General features: G+C 52.6%; 8 protein-coding genes across 8 annotated transcripts; 5 read left to right on the top strand and 3 right to left on the bottom strand.

Annotated features, from left to right (window-relative positions):
• Positions 1–1,077: 1,077 nt before the first annotated feature.
• Positions 1,078–3,953, top strand: BO85DRAFT_439185 (putative cellobiose dehydrogenase; the record flags this gene model as incomplete). Its single annotated transcript, XM_025658701.1, has 2 exons — positions 1,078–3,273; positions 3,339–3,953. The coding sequence occupies 2 exons, from the start codon at positions 1,078–1,080 to the stop codon at positions 3,951–3,953; spliced, it is 2,811 nt and encodes a 936-aa protein (XP_025514585.1).
• Positions 3,954–4,954: 1,001 nt separating this feature from the next.
• BO85DRAFT_39042 (putative Cu-dependent DNA-binding protein) lies at positions 4,955–6,387 on the bottom strand. Its single transcript, XM_025656772.1, has 3 exons — positions 5,955–6,387; positions 5,735–5,877; positions 4,955–5,647 (listed from the first exon to the last, which is right to left on the bottom strand). Exons 1-3 carry the CDS (start codon positions 6,028–6,030, stop codon positions 5,171–5,173), a joined length of 696 nt encoding a protein of 231 aa, XP_025514584.1. The 5' UTR covers positions 6,031–6,387; the 3' UTR covers positions 4,955–5,170.
• A 1,606-nt stretch (positions 6,388–7,993) lies between these two features.
• Positions 7,994–11,092, bottom strand: BO85DRAFT_450071 (putative actin polymerization protein Bzz1). Its single transcript, XM_025660297.1, has 6 exons — positions 10,828–11,092; positions 10,743–10,769; positions 10,112–10,639; positions 9,984–10,064; positions 8,791–9,934; positions 7,994–8,735 (listed from the first exon to the last, which is right to left on the bottom strand). The coding sequence occupies exons 1-6, from the start codon at positions 10,870–10,872 to the stop codon at positions 8,329–8,331; spliced, it is 2,232 nt and encodes a 743-aa protein (XP_025514583.1). The 5' UTR covers positions 10,873–11,092; the 3' UTR covers positions 7,994–8,328.
• A 319-nt stretch (positions 11,093–11,411) lies between these two features.
• dbp5 (ATP-dependent RNA helicase DBP5) lies at positions 11,412–13,727 on the top strand. Its single transcript, XM_025657071.1, has 6 exons — positions 11,412–11,739; positions 11,841–12,009; positions 12,077–12,574; positions 12,626–12,863; positions 12,913–13,113; positions 13,179–13,727. Exons 1-6 carry the CDS (start codon positions 11,667–11,669, stop codon positions 13,446–13,448), a joined length of 1,449 nt encoding a protein of 482 aa, XP_025514582.1. The 5' UTR covers positions 11,412–11,666; the 3' UTR covers positions 13,449–13,727.
• Positions 13,728–13,819: 92 nt separating this feature from the next.
• Positions 13,820–14,019, top strand: BO85DRAFT_450069 (uncharacterized protein). Its single transcript, XM_025660296.1, has one exon. The coding sequence runs from the start codon at positions 13,826–13,828 to the stop codon at positions 13,988–13,990; it is 165 nt and encodes a 54-aa protein (XP_025514581.1). The 5' UTR covers positions 13,820–13,825; the 3' UTR covers positions 13,991–14,019.
• A 62-nt stretch (positions 14,020–14,081) lies between these two features.
• On the top strand, positions 14,082–19,158 carry BO85DRAFT_469361 (aldolase). Its single transcript, XM_025662328.1, has 4 exons — positions 14,082–14,473; positions 14,536–15,492; positions 15,546–15,827; positions 18,086–19,158. Exons 1-4 carry the CDS (start codon positions 14,360–14,362, stop codon positions 19,088–19,090), a joined length of 2,358 nt encoding a protein of 785 aa, XP_025514580.1. The 5' UTR covers positions 14,082–14,359; the 3' UTR covers positions 19,091–19,158.
• A 458-nt stretch (positions 19,159–19,616) lies between these two features.
• On the top strand, positions 19,617–22,128 carry BO85DRAFT_520781 (HET domain-containing protein; the record flags this gene model as incomplete). The annotated part of the gene is made up of 3 exons (XM_025665161.1): positions 19,617–20,379; positions 20,816–21,441; positions 21,496–22,128. The coding sequence occupies exons 1-3, from the start codon at positions 19,710–19,712 to the stop codon at positions 22,126–22,128; spliced, it is 1,929 nt and encodes a 642-aa protein (XP_025514579.1). The 5' UTR covers positions 19,617–19,709.
• A 14-nt stretch (positions 22,129–22,142) lies between these two features.
• On the bottom strand, positions 22,143–23,240 carry BO85DRAFT_450065 (GNAT family N-acetyltransferase). Its single transcript, XM_025660295.1, has one exon. It carries the CDS (start codon positions 23,037–23,039, stop codon positions 22,302–22,304), a length of 738 nt encoding a protein of 245 aa, XP_025514578.1. The 5' UTR covers positions 23,040–23,240; the 3' UTR covers positions 22,143–22,301.
• Between the last annotated feature and the right edge of the window lie 825 nt (positions 23,241–24,065).

Here is a 24,065-nt window from a genome sequence, read left to right as displayed (position 1 = left end):
ATGCAACGGTCAGTCCTACTAGCTGACTGACCCATTGAGGTTCCTGGCCCGTAAGTCATCCCGGGTACCCTGAACTCGGCCCAAGAACCCCTTGGCTCATCTCGAAATAGATCCATAGCCAGTCTCCCTCCTCGACGGGTGGGTTCCCGGACATTGTCCTGCACCTTGGCAGCCCTTCCAGTCTCTCCCCGACGATAGAGAGAAGAGAGACCGAGACAATCCTGGTGGCACTCGGTCAATTCCGGTGGGACCCCGTTCACGGAGAGAGACGGTGGATGTGTCGAGGCCAATAGTCCCCCCGACTATGGGAGGGTGAAGCCAATGAGGAGTACGGGTTTAGTGAGCAATCCACCAGCGCGCGAACTTCACGGAGGAGGAGTGTTTTGTTTAGATGGGCTTGGCTAGGAACGAGCTCCTGGGCGCCATCATGCTCAAACCACGGCGGCCGTTGTGTGAAACTCGTGCCGTTTAGTGAGGCTTGGCACGTCCCACTGAGGAAGATAAACCTCACAGCTAGAAGCGCTCTAGCAGTCCCGCCGGAAATTGCTTATCTTGCTTCGAGCCACTGACAGCCGCCATCCCCCCGTCAGAATGGAGGCCGATGGCCAAGAATGCCCTCATCCATGTCTCCTTTGGGCGTCTGAAGAGTGGGCGTCTGCCCAGCCAGTGTCCACACACTCAATTTCTTCAATGCATTAGCCTTGCCCTCCGCCCTCCCCCTTCAATATGATTATCATATCACCACCGTTGAATGGCTCCGCTCTCCATGTCATGGCTGTCGGACCATCCCCACGCACCCTTTCCTTGATTCCTATATATCAATGGCCCTCGCCCGCTGCCATTATGGATTTCTTTTCTCTGTTCTGTTCCCCATCTTCACTTCACTCTTGTTCAAGAGTTTTCATTCTTTTTTTGGCAACTTCTTTTTTGCCGCCATTCTTTCTAACTTGGGTTGCTGCTGGGCCAGCTTGACATACCCAATTCTTTGACACTCCTTTTTCGAATCTTATCTTCTTCCTTCGTGGCCTATCTTTTCAATTTTGCGTTTTTCTGCATTTCGGGTAAATCCAGGAAAAGATGCGTTCCGTTCTCCTCAGTGGCGTGGCCGCCTTGAGTTACGCCTTGGGCGTCTCGGCCAACGCCTACAACACCTCCGCCTACACCGATTCGGCCTCTGGCATCGAGTTCCAGAGATGGTGTGATACCGATGACACCGGCTTCTGTTTCGGTATCGCCCTGCCCGAGGAGACCACCGGCACCGACTTCATCGGTCAGATGGCCGTCCCTCTGTCCAGCTCCAAGGGTTGGGGTGGTGTCAGTATGTCGGGGTCCATGACCAACGTTCTCCTGATTGCCGCCTGGCCCGATGGTGATTCGGCCGTTGGAACTCTGCGTGAGGCCACGTCCTACGTCTCGCCGTCCGTCTACAGCGGTGATGCTTCCATTGAGGAGATCCCCGACGGCACCTCCGTCAACAGCACCTACCTGACCTACACCTTCCTGTGCAAGGGCTGCATCATCGGTCAGCCCACCACCTTCGACGCCAACTCGACTAGCTACTACTTCGGCTGGGCTCTCAGTGCCTCGAACCCCACGACTCCCTCCTCCGCCTCGTCCAAGATGCCCTACCACGCTGCCGGCTATGGTGGTTTCGAGGTGCAGCTGGCCGAAGCCAGGTCGTCCAAGTACTCCACCTGGGCCTCCAAGGCTGTCGCGACCCAGTCCACTGCTACTTCGGCTTCCGCTTCCTCCAGCGCCTCTGCCTCTGCCTCCGCCTCTCCCTCTGCCAGCGTTGCCGCCACAGTTTCGAACACGACCTACGATTACATTGTTGTCGGTGGTGGTGCTGCTGGTCTGGTTGCTGCTGAGCGCCTGGCCGAGACTAAGAAGAGCGTCTTGCTTATCGAGCGTGGTGTGGCCCCGACCGTCGAGCTGGGTGCTACCGACTCCTTGTCGTGGAACTCCTCCCTCACCGCGTACGACCTGCCGGCTCTGGGCACCTACATTCAGGGCTCCGACTACATTAGCCAGTACCTCTGCGATGACACTGCTGGCATGGCTGGCTGTGTTTTGGGCGGTGGTACCATCGTCAACGCCATGTCTTTCATCTACCCCCAGGAGGCCGATTTCGACGACAAGTGGCCCACCGGCTGGAAGTGGAAGGACGTCAAGGCTGCTGCCGAGCGCTTCTACGCCCGCAACCCTGGTAGCACCCTCCCTTCGGCTGATGGCAAGCGTTACGACCAGGGCATGTACACCGTTCTCTCCTCCTTCCTGAAGGGTCTCGGCTGGAAGTCCGTCGACTCCCAGGAGCAGCCCAACGAGAAGCACATGGTCTACAGCTACCCCTCCTGGGATGTCGGCAACGGTATCCGTGCTGGTCCTGTCCGTTCTTACCTGCCCCTGGTCCAGGACGCCGACAACTTCCACATGAGCCTGAACACCAAGGTCCGCCGCGTCGTCCGTCGTGGTGGTCGCATCACCGGTGTTGAGGTCGAGAACTCCTCTGGCGGCATCGAAATCATCAACGTCCGTGCCGGTGGTAAGGTTGTTCTGGCTGCTGGTTCCATGTCCACTCCCCGCATCCTGTTCAACTCCGGTATTGGTCCCTCTGAGCAGATCAAGACCGTCCAGAGCGGCAGCACTGGTATCACCCTGCCTCCCTCCGCTGAGTGGATCGACCTGCCCGTCGGCGACAACCTCCGTGACCACCCCATGTTCACTGTCACCGTCAACACCAACAGCAACTTCACGCACTTCGACACTGAGAGTGCCGTCTCCGGCGCCACTGCCCCCATCCGCAAGCTCTACTCCGAGGGCTCCGGTGTCATGACCCAGGGTGGCCACCGTCTGCAGTTCTGGACCTCCAACGTCGGTACTGACGGCGTCACCCGCTTCTACCAGGCCTCCTGCAGTACCACTAAGGATGGTGTCATCACCATGAAGCTGTACCTCACCCACGGTGCCACCTCCACCGGTGTCCTCGGTATTGACTCGACCGGCTCCACCACCATCGAGACCTCTCCCTACCTGAACACTGCCGCCGACAAGGAAGCCCTGACCCGCTTCCTCAACGGCCTGATCGCCGACATGAAGAACTCGACCGCTGGCTTCTCCATCGAGGGTACCGCGACCGCGGCGAGCATCCTGAACCAGCTGACCGCCGGTGACCACTACGTCGGTACCGCCAAGATGGGTGTTGATGATGGCCGTGAGGCCAACGGCACCTCCGTTGTTGACCTCAACACCAAGGTTTACGGCACTGAGAACTTGGTACGTCCTCCATCCCCTTTTTATTATCTCAGAGACCATCTCTTCTAACATATTATCTTCTATAGTACATCGTCGATGGCAGTATCCACCCTGACCTTCCCACCGGTAACTCCCAGGCCATCATCCAGATCGCCGCCGAGGCTGCCGTCGCCCGCATCATTGCCCAGGGCACCAGCGCCACCTCTGCCTCCGCCTCTGCTTCCGTCTCCGTTGCTGCTTCCACCCAGGCCGCCTACGTCTCGACCACTTCCGAGGCCGCTGCCGCCACCGAGACTGAGACCGAAGCCGTCACCACCACTGGCGCTGTCACCGCCACGGCCGTCCCCACCTCCGGCACCATCTCGTCCACCACCGGCTCTTCCTCTTCTTCTTCCTCCGCTGGTTCCTCCAGCGAGTCGGAGAGCAGCACCGGCGCTGACGACAACGAGGGTGACGACGATGACGACGATGACGACGACGAGTACGACTGCGACGACGAGGATGATGAGGACGAGGATGACAGCAGCAGCGGCGCGATCGAGTCCGTGACCGCCAAGGTAGCCGTGGCTTCCACTGCTGCTGCCGACTCGGGTGCCTCTACCACCACCGTGTGGGTGACCTCGACTGCCTGGACCACTACCACTGATATGGTGGTGGCTACCAGCACTTCGACCGTGACTGTCTGGCCCACCTATGCTTAGATGGTTGATGAACTCGTCAGTGGGGAAAGGGCGCGCGCAAACTTGGAATGAAGTCTAGGCCTGTTCCATTCTCTGTTGTGTATCTACCTATTCTTATAAATAGAATTTATTTTCTTATTCTTTCAAGTCCTGTTGTACTTTCAATGGTTGAGAAGTGGGTTGTCTGACCTGTAGGTCTGAAGGCATGCGTGCAACGTATATCGAACTTGTTAGTTCTAGTAGTTTAATGTAGGCAATCTAACTTCCAAGTTGTGACTGCCATCGCAATCATCGCAATTATACTATATGCTGGCACAGCCACCCCTAGTATGTATGTATGGCAATAACAAACTAGGTGGTTCTGATATTCTCGATCTATGACATATTATACTACTCTTCTCGCGCTTGTTGTGCTTAGCTATTACTGCTGTCTGATTTGTTACTAGTTTCTGTTGAGCCCTTGTTAGAAGTAGTAGAAATGATATGCTGCAGCTGTGGGATTTAGATAAGGATGATTTGCTACTACTGACGGGCTAAGACACCTCCGTACCGCCCGGACGGACTAGAAGTAGGCCACAATTGTTAGACTACTCATTGGAGAAGTCCTACTATTCAGTATATAATAAGGTATGAAATGGGTATTATTCTTATTTATAAGGATTTTGAGACCACTGATTGTTTTTGATTAACCTTCTTTTTACTTTTATTTTTATTTTTGCTTCCTCTCCAAAAACAGGAATGAAATGTAATGAGATGGTTAGCTTAATCAGTGGACCTCTCGGTTGTGACAGCCCCACTCATATTTAACGATGTTTCCCCTTTGTTCATTTTCACGTGCTAGCTGACAATAACCTGGTCTAATTTACGTTCAGAGAAAGCAATTTGTGATGGTAGTCCCAATAGATCACAGAGTCAGTAATACCTCGGGATTGATGAATCCTATGCAGTAAATCAATTCGGCCTGCCCACGCTATATACATGCACATACATGCAATGCAATGCAATGCAATCTTCCTCTAATTGAACCGGTCAAGTAAAGTGAGCAAGTAGATAGGTCCTGTTGATCCCGACTGGTCCATACCATTTTCTCGGTACAATTCGTTTCTCATAACATCATATACGACCCCATCATTTTCGGACCCCAGGCCTCCCACCGCCCTACCCAGACGACCCTCTCGAATCCACAGAGTAATTACTTTGTAGTGAATAATCTGCAGACCCAAGAGGATCCACAAATGTTAGAGCACACCACCATCGTGGTGATCATCATGTAACCAATCCCAGTCGTTCCCCTGGAAGACGGGATCGGCAGCGAGCATGGTTGCACTGACGTCATCCAATCCCATGTCCTCCAGCGCGTAGATGGCATTACTGTCCGCAAAGGATACTGCCAGGTCGCTGTACATGCGATGCGCATCCACGAGCAGGGGATTCACCATGGACATGGACATGCTGTCAGTGGTGGCGGCCATGGAGCAGAATGACGGTGGGAGAGATGCGATGGGTGGTGGGGAGAGATATCCCGCTGCGGTTGCTGTCGTACTTCCTGGGAGAGTCGCCGCGGCTGACACTGCAGCGTATGCGCTAGCAGCAGCAGCCGGAAGTGATGAATTGGGACTCGTCGCGCTGGTACTAGGGGAAACGGACGGCCTCGGGGCAATGGGGAGAAAGGTGGACGGAGAGGCGGAGAGTCGCGGGGATCGGCCAGCAGCTCGCTAGAAGCCACTATATCAGCCTGAACTGCACCAAAAGCCATTCACGATGGGTGAAATGAGGTGTTTAGAAGTATGGTGAACGTGTACTTTTGAGGATGAAGAAGGATGATGATGATCGGTCTCACGTTTGAGCTTGGCGTGCTCTTCGGGGCTTTCGCAGGGGGTGCAGTTGCAGATGGAGCAGGTGGCAAAGGGACGACCTTTGCGGTTGATGCGAATTAGGGGTCGGTCTTTATTTGTGTATCACGCTTAGTATAGTTTTGAGAGCAGCACAATTTGGAGGAGAAGAGTGGAGAGAGGAGAATACCATTGTGTTTGCAGGTGGTCACACGGTGGCCGCGGACACAAGCTTCACACGCCCACTTTTCGCCGTCGATAAGCATTCCTGGGGATTAACGATTGAATGGTGAGGGGAGAGAGAGGGAGGGAGGGAGTGAGGAAGAGGAGCAGATGGGCATGATGGTGGTGGTAACTAGATGGGAGGGAAGGGAGGATTTATACGTAGAAGTGGGTGGAGGTGATGATAGGGAAGGGAAGGGAAGGAAGAAAAAATTAATTGGGAATGGAAATAATCACGGTGCGATGGAAAAGAGGGTAAACAGCTACGTAGGGAGGGAGTAGCTAGGCTAGCTGCTAGACACAAGATGGGGGAGAGATGGCACAGCCACGGATCGACTGCATGGATGGGGATGTCACTTCATCTCGGTTGGGAGATTAGTTAGTGGTGGTCGTGGTAGGTAGAAAGAGGTATAGCCATGAGGGATTTTAGAAGATTCGGGAGGGCAAAAAGGATGAGGATCCCCGGGTTTCGATTAGCAAGAGAATCAGGAGAGGGATCAAAGTGGAGATGGGGATGGGAAGAGAAAGAGAGAGAGAGAGAGAGGAAGAAAATCTAGAATAGAGTGGTAATGGTAGTAGTAGTAAGTAGTAAGTACCAAGTAGTTAGTAGGTAGTAGTAAGTAGTAGTAGTCATAGTAGTAGGAGGGAGGGAGGGAGCAGTACTTTTCGCTCCGACGGGCCTCCACCGTATGATATCAGCAGAATCCTACTATACTACACAGTCAGTTAGTTAGTAGTATAGTAGTATAGGAGTAAGTAATGATGGAAAAAAAGACCAGGAAAAGAATGCGGCATTTTCCCATCAAGTCTTCCCGACGAGCTGCCCCATCGGTGCTAGTCTTCTGCTCCCTAATGGATGGTCCAGCAAATTCCCGCATACAAAAATTACCACTTTTTTGCTCGCCAGTGCCACCTTCTGGCTCCGTCTCAATTTTCTGCCTTTCCTTTTTTCCATTTCATGCTCGGCTAGACTCATTTATTATTTTTTTTCTTGTCTTTGGTTATCGCCAAAATTGCTGCTGCCTGAAAGTTCAGGGACTTGGACTGAACAGGAAGAAACCCTAGTCAGTTGCCTCATAACCTGCAGGACAACAATAACCCCGGAAGGAAGACAACCCTACTTTTACAGTACCTTCAGACTACTACTACTAGTACCTACTAGTTTACTACTTTACTGCTATTTACCTCGGGATCACAGCATATGACACAAGCTACAACTCTCTTATCCTCCGAAACCACACACACACACACACACACCAGCCACCCACAACTAGTTAGTAGGAGGAGGTTAACTAATCTGGAGGTGGCTGAGCAACAACCTGAGCTTACTTCCATCAAGATTAGTCGCAACTCGCTAACTCTCGCACGAGCCAACTGCGTGATTATTCTTCTCTCGCGATTGGCTGCGCGGATCACGGTTTGGCGGTTTTTTGGCTGCAGGATCCTTCCAGCTGCCTGCAGTGCAGCTGCAAGCTGTCTTTCCCTCTTTCTCTCGCCGTCCGAGCTTTTGCTTTCCTGCACGTCTGGTCTGTCAGTCACTCGGTCATCCATCCATCCATCCACCCATCCATCCCCGGCTAAATCATGAAAATTTTTCTTTTTCACCCGCGGCTGGCTGGAGGGACATCATTTAGTTGTGTCTAGCACTGGAAAGTAGCTTTTGGTTGTAGATCCTCTTTCCGATCGGAATCTCGGAATCCCTTTTTAGGTGTTTCCTGGTTTTTTTTTATCAAACCCTTTTTTTTTATTCTATCAGAAATAGAGCCTTGTTCCCTCTTCCTTCTTACATGCTTTCTTTTTGTCTTCTCAGTTTCAAAGCCTCTCAATCTGTCCAGTGCGTTGTACTGTGACTAACAGCGAACCTGACCTTTGGATCAATGCAATCGTCTTTTTTGTTTGCCCGTTGCTTTGGTCCCACAATATGTGGTGTCTGCTCATGTGAGGTCATATAGAACATTGCAAGCATACCAGCACAACATACCTCACAAATCGAAAGAAAGACTAGGAGTAGATAACACTGTCATGCCTTATTCACAACGCGCACTTCAACAACCCTATGTACAGATATCTTCATCCATCCACTTACAACTCCCTACTAGCTCTGCTGCACTGTGCACTGTGCACTTCTCGCCTCACATCTACCTACTACCACTTAGGAATATGCCGGAGGATATAGACAGTAGCCAAAAGCAACAACAACGGCCAAAACCAAAACAAGCAAAAACTACAAACAAACCAGCTCCCAGGCTTCCCGATGCAAGGTAACAATAACAATCAAATCAGAACAACGTATGTGAAAGGTGCAGCCTGCCTCAACCCCCCTGCAGGTCGTGGGAATATCATCACACCTCCTGGATGTAGTTCGCCGGTACGCTCTTCGTCACCCCGCCCCGCTCAACATCGGCCCACCCATCTCCGCCATCCCGGTTCACCAGCACGAACCGGTCGCCTTCCACCATACTCCATTCCATGTCGCTGCGCGCGTCGTAGTCATACAGCGCTTCCACATACTGGAGCTTCTTGGCGCCCCGGCGCGGTGCTACAGCTGGTCCGACCCGTTTGTTGCCCCCGGCGCCGCCGCCGCCCGTCAGCGACGCCGACGAATTCGAGTACGTTGAGCCTGGCCGGTCAGCCGTGAAGCCGGGGCTGGCGGACGGCACGGGTGAAGGTGCGGGGCCAGCTTCCACATAGGAAGCAGGGACGAGCCCTTCTTCGCCGCCGGACCGTACGCGCATCCAACCGGAACCATCTATATTGTCTTGGTTAGTGCCGTCAGGGTAAGTAAGAGGTGGGAAATGGCGTACCATCTGGCTCCAGGATGACGATATCGTCCCCTTCTTGAACAGTCACCTCGTCAGCTCCGCCCGCTTGGTATGCATACAGCATCTTGCCATGCTGCTCGTTGGTCTTGGAGCTTAGCGCCGGCGCCGAGTCATTAGCGGGTGGACCACTGATGTACTGTGCCGGTGGCGGTGCTAGAATGCGGTTCTTCCGTGCTGGGGCGGGCTTGGTCTCTGCGACGGGTGTGGGAAGCTCCGCTGCGGTCGTGGTGGGAGATTGTGCGGCATTGGACATAGATCGGTTGGCGCTGACGGCGTAGCCGGAGCTCAGCGAGTTCATTGTGTCCTTGCGGGTGAGTGATGGCGCAGTGGATGAGCTCGTGGTTGGTTCTAGATCAAGTGGTGCTGGGGCGGCGTTGGCTTGTTCTTGTCGCTCCACTTTCAGCTTCTTCTTTTCTTCCTTGGTCTGCTCACCCGGGCACTCAGCCGGTACCTTCATTTCACATTTACTATGACAGGTGTATCCGCAGTCCCGGCAGTCGAAGCCCTTGGCGGATAATCCCCATATCCTTTCTCCGCACAGATCGCAGTTGGTCGGGATCTTGAACGTCTGCGACTTGAAATTATGGTTGCGCGCTCCGAGCGAAAGATCGCCCACCGCCGACATGATGGTAGAGGTCTCCACCTCGGCAGTCAGGCGCCTGCGGTCAACTTCATGCAGGGACTCCTGCTGGAAGAATATAGATCGGACAACTTCCACCTCGTTGCGCTTGTCCGTGCCCTGTCGGATGCTCTCCCGGACCCGTCTGGCGGTTTCCACCTCGCGTCGCTTCGTATCCGCCTCGACTCTCAGCTCTCGCACTTGTGTCTTGCTCTTGCTGAGCAGGTTGCGCAAAAAGACCTTGGCCGCTTCGTCGGTGATGAGAGCGTCGTCGTCGTGCCAGATTGGGCTCGGCTCGAAGGTCATGTTGGCCGGCTCCTGTGATTGTGTGACATTGTGGCGCAGGAACATGAGCGAGTCCAGGTGTGGAACGTTGCGCGGAATCTCATTGATGAGGTTTGCCATGTGGTCCATACTCTTCGACAGGTAATTCTTCTCGAGTTGTGCGGCCAATGTCCAGAGCGAATTCAGCTTCGTTACACGCGTTTCGTTAAGGTCTTGCAGGCCCTACCCGGGATATTAGCAGATTGGATCCAACCAGTCAAAGCACACCTACATCAAGCAGCTCCGGCACATATTCGTGGTAGAATCTCTCTTTCATCTTGTTTGTCACATTAATGCTGATGAGATATGTGTTCTGCATTGCCGTCAGCAATAGTCTTTGGCATCATCGTAGTAACCGACCTTAACGTTGTTCATCTCCAGTATCTGCTGTTGGTACGCTGCCTGGGCCTTAGGCTTACTGTGGTCGAACGAAGATTCCATCTTCTTCCGCCTTGCCTCCACTTCCTGGCACGCGCCATCATATTTACCCTTCGCCTTCTTCAGGTCACTGTACGAGGAGTCCCTCTCCTTCTCGAGCTTGGCATGGAAATCAACATGACACTTCCTGAGCTCTTCGTACTGGTTCGCAGCCTGTTTGAGCGGCTCTGCGACATGTACAAGCAGGTCGTTACCGAAGTGATCCCGTTCAGTGGCATGCGATTCCACGGCGCTCAATTGCGTCGACCACGTGGTAAGTGAGGCACTTTCGAGGGAGCCCGGGGTCATGCTAGGAGTGTCTCCGACACTCAAACTGCTGATTTTCTTGGCTTTGCGGTCGTAGTACTTCTTGCATAGTGCCGTTAACTTTGCCGCATACTCCTTTTCGATTGCGCTGCGCTCGCGGTAAAACTGTTGTATCTCATCCAGCCATCCGATACCATTCGACACCTAGCAAGCATTCTCTTAGTTCTCGATAAAAAGATTTCGGCGATCATCCGGGGTATCCAGCTGGAAGGGATAAGGAGGCGGGAAGAGGGAAGTAAGTGCCTACCCAATTGTTGACCGGTTTAAACGAATCCTGCCAAGGTCCTCGATTAGCTGAAACCTGGGGTTGATGCGACAGTTTTATGTCATACCTTCAACTCCGCCCCAAAGTGAGGGGCGACATCCGGGGTAGCCATTCTGATAGATGGTCAGCTTGTCGGAGGTCACGCCGCAGGGGAGACAGGCGGAGATGCGACATGGAAGACTCAAAAATGCGTCGGCCTAGCGAGTCGCGAGTCCAACCAGGAGAGCGAATGGAGCAGCCTAACTTACCTTCCACGTGCGGAACAGCCGTTGGCGACCGTGTGTGCTCCGTAGTCCGTACAACCGGATGGTGGGTAGGGGATCGGGGAACCAGGAATCGTTGCCAGGCGCGGCTGGAATGGCTGGAGAGCGATGAGGAAGCGGGGAAGATGACCATACAGGACAGCCTCTGGTTGCCTGTCAGGCCACGTTGAGCCTCCATTGTCTGGCCGGAGGCTCCCTACGTCATCCCCATTTGGGCTGGCAACCGTATGGTATCGTAAGTGGTATCCCTCGACTCTTACCGCCTCCCGATATAGTTAGACTGTAGTGACTCGGCTGCTGGCCCAAACAGGCCTAGTGTCGATTCAAGGCGGTCAGCCGCGTTGGTTTTTCGACCGTCATGGTGATGGAGCTTCCCTTAGCCATTGCTGCTTTGCCTGGGTGTTGAACGATCAATCGCCCTTCCTCTTCCATCATATAACTGGGCACCGTGGTGAACGTGTCATTCTTTTCTCGTGTGCGCTTCATTTGCTGTGTTGAGCGGTTGATTCCTGTTTCAGCGCGCTGTTGATTACCCCGCCATCTCCCCTCCGTCTGGGAAACACGAACAACAACTTGCATCCGAAACATCCTTCCCTAACCCCTTACCTATACGTCCTTCACAGTTCTTCTATACATCATCAGGATGGCGTCTGAAGAACCCGCTGCCGGTTCTCTTGCGGACCGCATCACCAAGCCCGAGGAGACTGCCCCTGCCGGTACGATACTAGTCTACTTCTATGCCACCGCTCGTTTCACTTCCATGTCACTCTTTTACCAGACCCTGTTGGACCCTGACTTATGCGATCATTTCTTGCAGAAGCTCCCGAACAGACCGAAGATATTCCTCAGACCGATGGCGCCGCCGCCCAACAGGGTGGCTCCGACCTTCATGAGCCTGACTACACCGTTGAAGTCAAGCTCAGCGATCTCCAGGCCGATCCAAATAACCCCCTTTTCTCCGTGAAGAACTTTGAAGATCTCGGCCTGTGCGTGCATTCATCAATCTCGGTTGTTATACTGTTAAAATACGGTGCTAACCCGTCGTGAAATCAGGGACCCTCGCATCCTCCAGGGATTGTCGGCAATGAACTTCCGGAAACCCTCTAAGATCCAAGAGAGGGCCCTCCCGCTGCTACTCGGCAACCCCGCGAAGAATCTGGTCGGTCAGTCCCAGTCCGGTACTGGAAAGACTGCGGCCTTCGTCCTGAACATCCTCAGTCGCTTGGACCTCTCGTCGGAGCAGTTGCAAAAGACCCCCCAGGCGTTGATTTTGGCCCCCACACGAGAGCTGGCTCGTCAGATTGTTGGTGTCATCCAAGTGATGGGCCAGTTCCTTGATGGGCTCGTTATTGGTACCGCCGTGCCGGCAGATACTGGCGCTCGTCCCGCCAAGATGGAGTGCTCCGTCGTTGTGGGTACCCCTGGTACTGTGATGGACATGATTAAGAGGCGCATCATGGTTGCGAACAAGCTCCGCGTGCTTGTTCTGGATGAGGCCGACAACATGCTCGACCAGCAGGGTCTGGGTGACCAATGTATCCGTGTGAAGGCGTAAGTTGCTCTTTTTCACTTTTCGCGCCACGCATGCTAACGTCTATTCAGTCTCTTGCCCAGAGATATTCAGGTCGTGCTCTTTTCGGCTACCTTCCCTGCTCACGTGCACGAATATGCGTCCAAGTTCGCCCCCCAGGCCAACGAGATCACCCTCCAGCATGAGGAGTTGACGGTCGAGGGTATTAAGCAGCTGTACCTGGACTGCTCGAATGACGAGGACAAGTACCAGACTCTTGTCAACCTCTACGGTCTGCTCACCGTCGGCTCGTCCATCATTTTCGTCAAGGTTTGTACACATCCTCTACGGCATTGCAGTTACTCTAACGCAGGATTAGACCCGTGCCTCCGCCCAGGAGATCGAAAAGCGCATGGTTGCCGAGGGTCACACCGTGGCCTCCCTGACCGGTGGCATTGAAGGATCGCAGCGTGACGCAGTCATTGACCAATTCCGTGCCGGACACGCGAAGGTCTTGATTACGACCAACGTGCTTGCCCGTGGTATCGATGTCTCCACTGTGTCCATGGTTATCAACTACGTAAGCCGTGTCCTTTACATGATGATCATGAGTTTCCATGCTAATGATGCATCTTTTGTGGATAGGATATCCCTGAGCTGCACCAACCCGGCGCCCGTCAACGACAGGCCGACTTCCAGACCTACCTGCACCGTATTGGCCGTACAGGACGTTTCGGCCGCGTGGGTGTATCCATCTCTTTCGTGTCCAACCGGGAAGAGTGGGAGATGCTCAACCAGATTCAGCGATACTTCAACACTAACATCCAGCGGATTGACACCAAGGACTGGGACGAGGTGGAAGACATTATCAAGAAGACGATCAAGAGCTCACGTGCTCAGCTCGGCTTCCGGTAGAGCGTGTCCGACAAACCCTCGACGCGACGCCGCTGTCCGATGGCGGCTGCTCAACCGGGTTGATTGGAAGAGATTGGAATAAGATATGACTATGGTGCAATGTGGATTGCTTATGAAGAGTTATGAGGATTTCTTTGTGTTCAAATGAAAGTCAGATTAATAGATACCAGTTGCTTGCTCAACCTATGGGTGTTTTTGGTGGTTTCGGGTCATCATTTCCAGCCAACCATGACATAGTTTCCTTACCGGCAGCCAGACAGGGGGAGGGCCATGTGACCCGGGGGAATCTCGTGATTCGGTGTCCCAACGATGCCACAAATCGGCTAAGCATGGAAGGAGAACCCGTAGCCATGGAATCGGTCGCTCATTCATTGGAGATGATGGCCGAAGTAGCTAAGTACCTCAGCTCCCTTGTAGCATTTTCGCCGCGCTTCCCCGCGGAACTCCAACCGGACCGGAATGAGGGGTCGATCATCCGCATCGCCCTCGGCGTCATCGTGCATCCGCAGCTTCACCGCGAGTCGAATTGCAAAACAAAATAACCGCCGATCTGGCTGTTGTTCCATTATGATCTCGTTTTAAATAGCAAGACAACCGGTATGATAGACCAGACAACCATGGTTCAGTCTACGCCTGACCCAAACCGGGGATAGATAAGGCCAGGCCAGGGGGGCGTGAACGATAAGGAGGCAGTGCGGAGAATGAGGGAGAGATGAGGCCGTAAGATTGAGATTCGGGCCCAAGTCACATGCAGCTGGCATGCAGCGACACCCATCGTCGCCCTGTTTTCTTGTCCCCTCCTCTCCTCATTTCATCTCGCTCTTCTCTCTTCCCTTCTTCATCCTCTTCATCCCATCTCCCCTGTTTCTTCACAGCCCGCCTATTCCTTCCCCGCATCGTCATCCAGCACCATGTTGGAGACTGATACCTCCATCAAGCCCACGTCCGACGAGGCGACAGCCCAGTCACCGACTACCCCAACCTCGCCAACTCACTCCAACTCTCGTTACAGTACGCATATTGTGGTAAGTTTGTGGAGCAGTGTCCGACTGATGTGGGCAAGAAGAATCCTTACCTTATGAGCTAGTTGACCACCTACCCCGGCCAAAGTGGCATCGACCCCATCCCGCTCGAATGGGGCGCCCCAGATGCTAAATCCCGCGGCCCCGTCGTTGTCTCCCGTAGCTCCGCATTACTCAAGCGGCGGAATGCTATGGGCGCTCATGGTGGCAGTTACAGCATCTACAACGCCCTCGCCATTGCCGCCGGTGATTTGGAACCGAACTTCCGTCCTGACCTCAGCAACAGTCAACCTACATTCAACTTCCCATGGCAGCCTGCCTGGGCCGATAAGACCAAGATTGTGTCCATGGACCCGTGGGGACATGACATTGTTAACCAGTTCCGGGACGAGCTAAGCAAGGGCTGGGATATCCGCCCCACAATGGCGGTGACCCGCGCGAACATGAACTTTGCGGAGATCGCCGACGCGGTGAAGGAGGGCAAACTCGATGTGGATGGTTCCATTGTGGTTGACTCCTCCGGTGAAGTGCGCGTTACTAAAGTTGCCGTCGAACCGGTCTGGTATCTACCTGGTGTTGCAGAGCGGTTCGGAGTTGATGAGGGGACGCTGCGACGGACACTATTCGAGCATACGGGCGGAAGTTATCCCGAGCTGATCACCCGGCCCGATCTGAAGATCTTCCTTCCTCCCATTGGAGGTCTGACGGTGTATATCTTTGGCCCGCCGGAGCGGGTGTCCGACGAGAATGTAAAACTAGCATTGCGTATTCACGACGAATGCAACGGCAGTGATGTTTTCCAATCGGATATCTGCACATGCCGACCGTACCTTGCCTTTGGTATTCGGGAGGCGATTCGCGAAGCCCAGAGTGGAGGGAGTGGAGTGGTCATCTACTTCCGAAAGGAAGGTCGGGCCTTGGGTGAGGTGATCAAGTACTTGGTGTACAATGCCCGCAAGCGCGGCGGCGACACTGCCGACAAGTACTTTACGCGGACAGAGAACATTGCCGGTGTTAGAGATGTAAGCTGTTTACCAAACCTCAAAATAGAACATCATACTAACTTTGATTCTAGATGCGCTTCCAAGCGCTGATGCCCGACATCCTGCATTGGCTCGGTATCAAGAAGATCGACCGCATGCTGTCCATGTCCAACATGAAGCACGACGCCATCGTCGAGTCAGGGATAAAGATCCTGGAGCGTATCCCGATCCCAGACGAGATGATCCCGACGGACTCGCGAGTTGAAATCGATGCGAAGATCAATGCTGGCTACTTCACAACCGGGAAGAATGTCACAGCAGAAGACTTGGCTGCTGTGCGCGGACGCGGGTGGGAGAAGTGGGAGGACATCACGGTATGTTCTGTCATTAAAAGGATCTTGATGAGGACCTTGCTGACAAGTCTAGCACTGATTGGGGTATTCACCTACACTTACGAACGAACTATGAGATATCGGGCGCATCATTATAGTTTGGCTGGTGACAACGCATGGCTTGCGCAGCATTTCGGGTTATGGAGCGACATTTGCCTGCAAGAGCTATTAAATATAAGAGATGTAGAAAAAAAAAAAAGGTCAAAATGGGCAACCATCTATTGCCTGGTAAATCAGAAAGGGTATATAGTATCAACTATCGTAGTATACACGTATACACCACCCACAGGTCCAACTGACCTCCTCATTCTATACCATCACTCTCATTTGAAATCCTTGAGCCTCCTTCATTACCCACACCGCCATGATGATCCCCCTTCAACGCCACCCCAGATAACATATGGAACTTCTTCTTCCGTTTATCTAGTCATAATCAGCATATTAGACTCTTCCACGACTAGAATAATATACTCACCAGCGCAGACCTCTCTCACACCCCGCGTTACAACCGTAACACACATAGCCAGGATCCCCACATTCACCTCGACCACAGCCCACAGAGCTAGTAAAGTGAATTCATGCATGAAAGATAACCTGCTCTCTTCCTTATTGCTGTTGTATGACACGACAATAGTGAAATATGTCCTTGCGACGGAAATGGCGGTTACACTATCCATACTTGTATCAGTACACCACCCGGAAAAGGAGTATAGTGTGAGCAGGGAGGGACGGGACATACTAAACCCCCACAACGTAAAGACATATCATCCCTATCTTCCTCCCTACCCGCATATTTAACCCGGCAATAACGAAAATAGGAATGATTGTGATTAGTATGTTTGTGATGAGATCGGTGATTGTATACACCGTGAGTAGAATACCCCTGTTTGCGCTTGCGCAGGTGTTACTGTTATTAACATCCGCTATCGATGACCAAATATGAGAAACATGATCCCCGCACTGGAGAATCGTTGCGAGGATGAATGCAATCATCCACAGCGTTACTGCGCCGATGAGGAAAGTACATAGTCGATGAACAGGATGGGTACTGAAGACGCGTTTCCATAAAGTGAAGAAACTCAGCTTGGTCAGGCCGAGGGCGATGATCTCGATGGTTTGAAGGGCGAGTTGATATTTCCTTGCTGCCACTTCAGTTTGAGCTGTGGGGTGCGTGTAGTTTGCGATGATGTCGCGGGATGTTCCTGCTAATAGAGTACTATTGTATACCAAGGTGCATATCTGTGTAGAATGTTAGATACTTTGATTGTAACATAGCTAGTTGGCTATTGGGCAGTGCCAGGCTTACTTACCAGTGCAGCAAGCGCTAGCCAGTCATCTGCGAGGAGGTCCAGTCGCGCTAGTCTTCGCGCGTAGAATCGAAGCGACACGGCCGATAGAGAAGTCACGGTAAATACGGAGGTTACTGCCAGCAGTGCAGTGGAACTCGGGGCGCTGGGAGTTGTCCAGCCATGAGCCATGGCCGGCTGATGTCTCGTACTATCCTGGCGGGAGCCAGGATTGGTGAGGTGGCGTTTGGTGTGTCTGGCGACAGACGAACAATATCTAGGGTGTCATGATAGTAGCCATGGGTTTCGGTTATTATCGTTCTATGTGAGTGTCTATCGGGTGCTTGGAGGTGACTTCGTAAGATGAGGACATTTGGGGAGAGCTGCGGTGCAGGATGACGGCGCTAAAGACTAGGCTGAGGCGTTGCCGTGGCTGATGTTGGACCCTTGCAGTTGGGGGCCATTTCTACATTGCTGCTTTCTATTTCGAGTATACGGTGCTTAGCAGATGGTGGTTAGATCATGCTATCTGGTATTTAAGTTCAGCATTGATCATGATGCACTAGTATTGGAAAAATGTGAATGTGGTGGGTGCAAGTACCACTGCTCACAGGCTATATATATGTATGTAATAGTAATTGCCACCACCGTTGCAGCCACTACAACGCAACGCAGTGGAGTCCGGCGCATATACTAACCATGTTTAAATCCAAATAACCGCCTCATCAACCCCTCAGTTGTAACCCCCGCACCCACTCCGATATCGTTGAGTGTCAAACAGCATTCGGACTGATTGCCCGCTGATAAGTGTTCGGGAAGACATTCCGATCGGATTCTTTTCCGTCCCCGCAGCCTCCCAAGTATATAATCAGCATCCCACCAGCACGTCATTGACAGAATACTCACTCAATTGATACCCTTATTTCCTAAAGACATACCACATAGAATCCATAGAGTCTCAGCATCACCATGGGCTCCTCCGTCACCGTCACCCCCCAACCTCGCATCCCCAAAGCCGGCGTCTGGTGCCCCGCCGTGACCTTCTTTGACCACAGCACCGACACCCTTGACCTCGATGCCCAAAAGAAATACTACCAGTACCTCTCCACGACCGGCCTGGCCGGTTTGGTCATCCTCGGTACCAACTCCGAAGCTTTCCTCCTCACCCGCGAAGAACGCGCCCAACTCATCGCCACGGCCCGTGCCGCCGTTGGCCCCGACTACCCTCTCATGGCCGGCTGCGGTGCTCACTCCACCAAGCAAGTGCTCAAATTGGCCGAAGACGCCGCCGCCGCGGGCGCAAACTACATCCTCGTCCTGCCCCCCGCTTACTTTGGCAAAGCCACGACCCCGGCCGTCGTGAAGCGCTTCTTTGCTGATGTCGCGCGCAAGAGTCCCCTGCCCGTCGTGGTGTACAATTTCCCGGGTGTCTGTAACGGTGTGGATCTGGACTCGGAGACCATCACCGCCATCGTGCGCGAGTCAGCGGCGTCGAGCGCCAATGGGGTCTCGAATGTAGTGGGTGTCAAGTTGACATGTGGATCGGTGGGCAAGATTACCAGGCTGGCGGCCACCTTCTCCAAGGAGGAGTTCGCGATCTATGGTGGTCAGTCAGATTTCTTGATCGGTGGTCTGGCTGCGGGCTCTGCTGGGTGCATTGCTGCTTTTGCCAACGTGTTTCCAAAAACGGCGTCGAAGATCTATGATCTCTATGTCGCTGGTAAAATTCAGGAGGCAGTTGAGCTGCAGCGCCAAGCAGCGCTGGCGGAGAGCCCCTGCAAGAGTGGAATTGCTGCCACCAAGTACGCAGCTGCAATCTTCTCGGCTCGTGCGGCAGGTATTGAGGGGGCAGAGGAGAAGCTGAAGCCCCGGACACCGTATGAGGAGCCGGCGGAGGGTGCGAAGAAGGGAGTACAAGACTTGATGAGCGCGGTGGCAAAGGTTGAAGGAAGTATATAAATGTACATGTTCTACTATGAAGATATGAATTGTGCAATGCGAAATAAAGACTAGTTATTTTACCTATGATTTAGAGCGACCGATCACCTGATCTGTTTGCCAGTTTCTGTTGTCTGTCCAGGGTTTTAGGTAGTCCTCTTTACCTTCCCAATATTATCTTAATCCTACAATATCCTCTCAAGGACGTCACCGAGCATTCTAGATTCCATTAACTAGTACACACTATGTCTTTTCTAATAACCCCATTTCCACCCATTGGTGTCTTTCGCAGAGAGCTGCCCGAAATACCACCAACATCAGTCCAAAGATAAAAGGCATTGAAGCTGTCCTCGCCATGGGAAAGAATGACTGGAAGACTCCGCATTTTAGTAGGATGCAATGTTTGCAATCGTATTGAAGTCACATGCTATCCCAGATCGCAGCTCAGCCACGTTGTGACAAGTGACGATCCCTTGCACTGCCACGCTTACTATCTCTCTCACATCCCCACACATAACTCTATCACGATTCTTCTGCTGCATCCGCCCACGGTTCAGTTTAAATCCAGAACGATACAGTAATATATTCACTCTTAAGCTACTCCTCCACTTGTCTCACTTATGGGCCTCCAGAAACAGCTATGGCTCGGAAAGCCCATTCCCTGCTCAAACATATTCCCGGGGCTTCCCCAAAGATAAATAGACGAAAAGAAAAGTCCAAGGAGACGTTGGAACCCACCTATCGCCAAGACAGCTCTAATTCAGGATGCATCTTTGTACTCGAAGATCCAGCCGATTTCCCGCGCTGGAAGGGCATAATCGAGCGATTACTCCAGGTGCAGTATGACCTTGGTGATGGAAATACGTCAACATATCTTAGGAAGGACTACAATTTCTTATGGGAATATGTACCGCGTCACTTCCATCACCACTTCCCTCATTCGAGAGAGTTGTTCTGTCTGGAGGCTGAAGAGCTGTTTCGGACGCTTTGGGTAGCTGTCCATGAATGGGCCGTCGATTGCACTATTTGCGGGCTTGTCAGACGCAAGGTCCTCTCAGATCCACTGGACCTCGTTAAGGCCAGAGAACAGCCCATGAGTCGTTTTCTTCTAAAGTCAAAGGGCGGAAAGCGTTGCCAATATTGCAGTTTGGTTTATCAGTGTCTCCAAGCGTACTATCCATCATTCGAGACACATGAAAACACTCTGGTGGTAGGAATCTATCCAAATACCGGTGGCTTTTCCCTTCTTATCAGAGATACTCAGACAACCTCCTGGATAGAGTCCACATTATGGGCCGAAGCCTTTCCTGGTAAGTAGCGCCATTCGCCAATACTGGAACTAGCAAATAATGATGGCATCTAAAAGAAAGCAAGAAAAAGGAAATAGACGATCACCAAGCTGCCTCAGTGTTTGACACAGCAAGCGAAAGCTCGTTTCAGTGGATTCTAAACAGCTTACCTCTAGCTAATAATGGCCTGACACTGTCTAGTTTCATGCCTAGACGCTTGATAGATGTAGGAGATCGCGCCTCAACCCAGTCCTCGTGGACAGGCCAGAAGAGACAGTCCCGTACTGTGCTTTGAGCTATTGCTGGGGTCCTACCCAACCCAATTTGAAAACTACCAAAGACACCTTACAAAAGCACTATAATTATATTGACAAGGAGCATATGCCAAAGGTTAGTTTTGCTCAGATTTCCGACCGGACCTTTCAAATTTAAGAGACTGATATTTCCCCATAGACAGTGCAAGACGCAGTTGAGGTCTGTTGGCGTCTTGGAATAAAGTATCTCTGGGTTGATGCGCTATGCATTATCCAGGACGACGCAATAGGAGTTGACTGGTATGAGCAAAGCTCAGAAATGGACCAAATCTACTCCAGCGCATATGTAGTGATTGCGGCAGATACTGCCGAGGATTGCTCTGAAGGGTTCCTGGGCACTTCTCAAATTCAACAACTTCGAGAAGTCACTGTTGATTGGGACGGCGACACATACATCTGTCGAGAAAAGCCGAACGGCCAGCGTGACGATCCTAGCTTTCTTCTAAGCCGAACACCACTCTCACGGCGCGCTTGGACACTACAGGAAACGCTTCTTCCCAGTCGCGTTCTCCATTACACTGGCACGGAGATTGTTTTACGGCTTGGCGACACCTTCTATTGCCAATGTGGCGAGTGCAGATTCCATCATGTCGGCATCAGCCAGTCCGACTGGCACCAAATTGTCTCCCACTATTCCTTCCGCCAAATGACCAAGCCCTCGGACAAGCTAAGTGCGTTGTCTGGACTAGCAGCTCGTATGTCAGACGGAGATAGGAAGTATCTCGCAGGGCTGTGGTCAGACACATTGGTCACAGATCTCCTCTGGCACGTAACCGGATTTGGACTTCATGTGCGACCTGAGCCCTGGAGGGCCCCGACATAGTCCTGGGCCTCGATGGATGGAGGCATCAGTTACTTCACTCGCTTCTCATACTACGACTTTCTCCCCGCTTTGGATATCATGCAAGCCGAGTGCACATGCACAAGTGTGAATAGCTTCGGCCCGGTTTCCTCGGGGTTTATTGACTTGAGGGGTAAGCTTGTCCCCGTCGAGATGGTCATCTTGGATAAGCCCTTCACCAAGCACCAAGGCGAGTACACTGGCGAATGGGGACGAGCAACCCGCGTGCATCAAGGCCAGACATCACTTGTACGAGGGTGGGGTACAGAGATCTATGAAGTTTTGTGTGACGAGCGCATGGAGAAGACAGACAGAATGGGCGAGGAAGAACGCGAGTCTTGGGCTCAGGGTAAAGTCGATCGACAAGACCTAGGCGGGGTAGTGGCAAGTAATGTCTACTGTCTGGAAGTTGGAACGATTATAGATCGTGTACTAGATGTGGATGGTTTCACCGCGCTGGGTCGGAGTTCCAGGGTCTGGTGGCTTGTTTTGAAGAAAGCGGAGAGGGGGGATGAGTTCAAAAGAGTGGGAATAGGTTATAAAAGTAGCAAGGATTTCAAGCGTGACTGTGACCTTTTCGATTCTGCGGAGTGGAGTACAGTGCGTCTAGTATAGAACGGGAAAGGCAAATTCAATTACCACCTTGAATGCTTATTGTTATATACTAATATATACCTAAAACTGAACATGTTGGGAATTGATTCTATCTTAGATGCAGGTTAGACTGACCACTACACAAGTCTTCATATCAATGATATCGCTCTAGCCAACCTTGGCACCATGTTCTATTACTGTACAGACCTCGATCTCTTAACTGCCTCCCGCACATCCTGTAGTCCCCTCCTCTGATGACCATCTTCATCAAAGTTCCCCTCCTCCAGCCACAGCTCCAGCGCCTCCTTAGCCCCCTCCTCCCAGTCATCACGCACCATCGCAAACCAAGCGGTATCCCGACTTCGACCCTTAATCACCAGATGCTGCCGAAAGGTACCCTCATAGACGAACCCCAACCGCCGGGCCGCCTTCTGGGAAGTGGCATTCAGCGCGTTGCACTTCCACTCCACGCGGCGATAGTGCAGCTCCTCAAAGGCATACCGCGCTAGCAGATAGATCGTCTCAGTGGCCGCCGCGGTGCGTTGCAGCACCGGGGAGAACATGACACTTCCAATCTCCACGGTCCAATGTGCCGGGGTAATCCGCATGAGCGAGAGGAATCCGATGGCTTTGCCGCAGCTGGGGCTGGAGGCACGCTCGTCGATCACGGCGAAGTAGAACGGGTCGGTGGAATCGGATCGGGAGGTGATGGATTCCTCGAAAGCCGAGCGCTGAGAGAAGGGACCGTCCAACATGTAGTCCCATAGCCAGGCTCGCGTTGGGTCATCTCCACCGATTAGGTCCCAGAGGTCGGTGGCATGTTTGGGTTGGAGCTTCTCGAGCTGGATGTATCGCCCGCGGAGGACGGTTGGCGATGGCAGCTGGGCGGGGGTCAGATCGACTGGCGGTCCAAGCGGTCGCGCGGCTGTCATGTTGTAGGACCGTAACGGATTTTGGGTGGTGGAAGCAATGCGTTTGTCATGATGGGATAGGAGCATGTGTTGGAGGATTTATTTTATATGTAGTTAGTCATCTTATTGAACAGTCATACATCCTTGTCAGGTCTCTCCCCTCCAGAAGTGGGAGTCCTTCTGATTCGGTGGAAACACCGACAGTTCGCTGGTGATATCGACATTGATTGGCCTGCATTATCCGCGCGGGCCCATTGGGCGGCTTGGCGTTTACACCCGGTTCCTCAGGCATGACTCATCCTGTGTCATGCCTGCAATACAAGGCATTCATGCCAGAGGAGACTGGCAGCATTCTCCGGGATTCGTTCAGAGGCGTTTGGATGTCTCAAAATTGAACGACTAGGAAGCTGAGTGCAGCAGGATGGTGTGGTGAATTATTCTACTAGTCTATCCAGGCTGCAAGGTCACTACTATATGGTATGTTGAGCTCGATTGGTCCTTGGGACCTATATTAGACCCCAGTTCTGCTCAAGCGTCAACTATATCCCGGGAGTGGCCAAACATCTTTTGGCAGGGCCTCTCCCACATATGACAACCATGCAAGCGTTGATGATAGTACTGCTGCTTGCGACAGTGCGACAGGTATCATGTAGATGGCTTATTCACCCACGAATATCCGTTGGCATCGAATCCGGCGAGGCAATTGTAACCTTCCATGTCTTAGATGAGCATTCCCGGCTTCAACCAAGCCAACAGCAGTCAAAACAGTGCCGGGGGCAATGTGCAGATAGCACCAACGGAGAAGAGCGCGTCCTCTTAAGTCCTTAGGCAGGATCATGACTTTTGTCGTTGTCATCCCAACACCCACATGTGGATCGCGGCGCAGGCATGTCTCATGACTCGCAGCTGTATCCATACACAAATCCCACTGTAAGCGAACAGCCGCTGGGGTGGAATTGGTCGCGATGGCGCCTCCTGTAACTTGCACCTGTGCTTAGAGCATGACCTTGAACCCAACCCAATGAAGTGTTGCTTCGTATCGGCCCC

This window comes from Aspergillus piperis (assembly GCF_003184755.1).
Source record: "Aspergillus piperis CBS 112811 unplaced genomic scaffold BO85scaffold_11, whole genome shotgun sequence".
Taxonomy (NCBI): domain Eukaryota; kingdom Fungi; phylum Ascomycota; class Eurotiomycetes; order Eurotiales; family Aspergillaceae; genus Aspergillus; species Aspergillus piperis.
The sequence above is the reverse complement of the archived record's forward strand: the minus strand, read 5'-3'. Positions and strand labels throughout refer to the sequence as shown.

Bases quoted from the DNA above. Each gene is read 5' to 3' on its own strand.
- BO85DRAFT_39042 (XM_025656772.1), bottom strand. From the start codon at position 6,030: ATGCTTATCGACGGCGAAAAGTGGGCGTGTGAAGCTTGTGTCCGCGGC. The intron at 5,878-5,954 runs GTATTCTCCTCT...ACACAAATAAAG, and splicing joins GACCACCTGCAAACACAATG to ACCGACCCCTAATTCGCATC. The intron at 5,648-5,734 runs GTACACGTTCAC...AGTGGCTTCTAG, and splicing joins ATCCTTCTTCATCCTCAAAA to CGAGCTGCTGGCCGATCCCC.
- BO85DRAFT_450071 (XM_025660297.1), bottom strand. From the start codon at position 10,872: ATGGCTACCCCGGATGTCGCCCCTCACTTTGGGGCGGAGTTGAAG. The intron at 9,935-9,983 runs GTAGGTGTGCTT...TATCCCGGGTAG, and splicing joins ATGTGCCGGAGCTGCTTGAT to GGCCTGCAAGACCTTAACGA. The intron at 8,736-8,790 runs GTACGCCATTTC...AAGACAATATAG, and splicing joins CGTCATCCTGGAGCCAGATG to ATGGTTCCGGTTGGATGCGC.
- dbp5 (XM_025657071.1), top strand. From the start codon at position 11,667: ATGGCGTCTGAAGAACCCGCTGCCGGTTCTCTTGCGGACCGCATCACC. The intron at 12,864-12,912 runs GTTTGTACACAT...ACGCAGGATTAG, and splicing joins CGTCCATCATTTTCGTCAAG to ACCCGTGCCTCCGCCCAGGA. The intron at 13,114-13,178 runs GTAAGCCGTGTC...TTTTGTGGATAG, and splicing joins TGTCCATGGTTATCAACTAC to GATATCCCTGAGCTGCACCA.
- BO85DRAFT_450069 (XM_025660296.1), top strand. From the start codon at position 13,826: ATGATGGCCGAAGTAGCTAAGTACCTCAGCTCCCTTGTAGCATTTTCG.
- BO85DRAFT_469361 (XM_025662328.1), top strand. From the start codon at position 14,360: ATGTTGGAGACTGATACCTCCATCAAGCCCACGTCCGACGAGGCGACA. The intron at 14,474-14,535 runs GTAAGTTTGTGG...CTTATGAGCTAG, and splicing joins GTTACAGTACGCATATTGTG to TTGACCACCTACCCCGGCCA. The intron at 15,828-18,085 runs GTATGTTCTGTC...TAGAATCCATAG, and splicing joins AGAAGTGGGAGGACATCACG to AGTCTCAGCATCACCATGGG.
- BO85DRAFT_450065 (XM_025660295.1), bottom strand. From the start codon at position 23,039: ATGACAGCCGCGCGACCGCTTGGACCGCCAGTCGATCTGACCCCCGCC.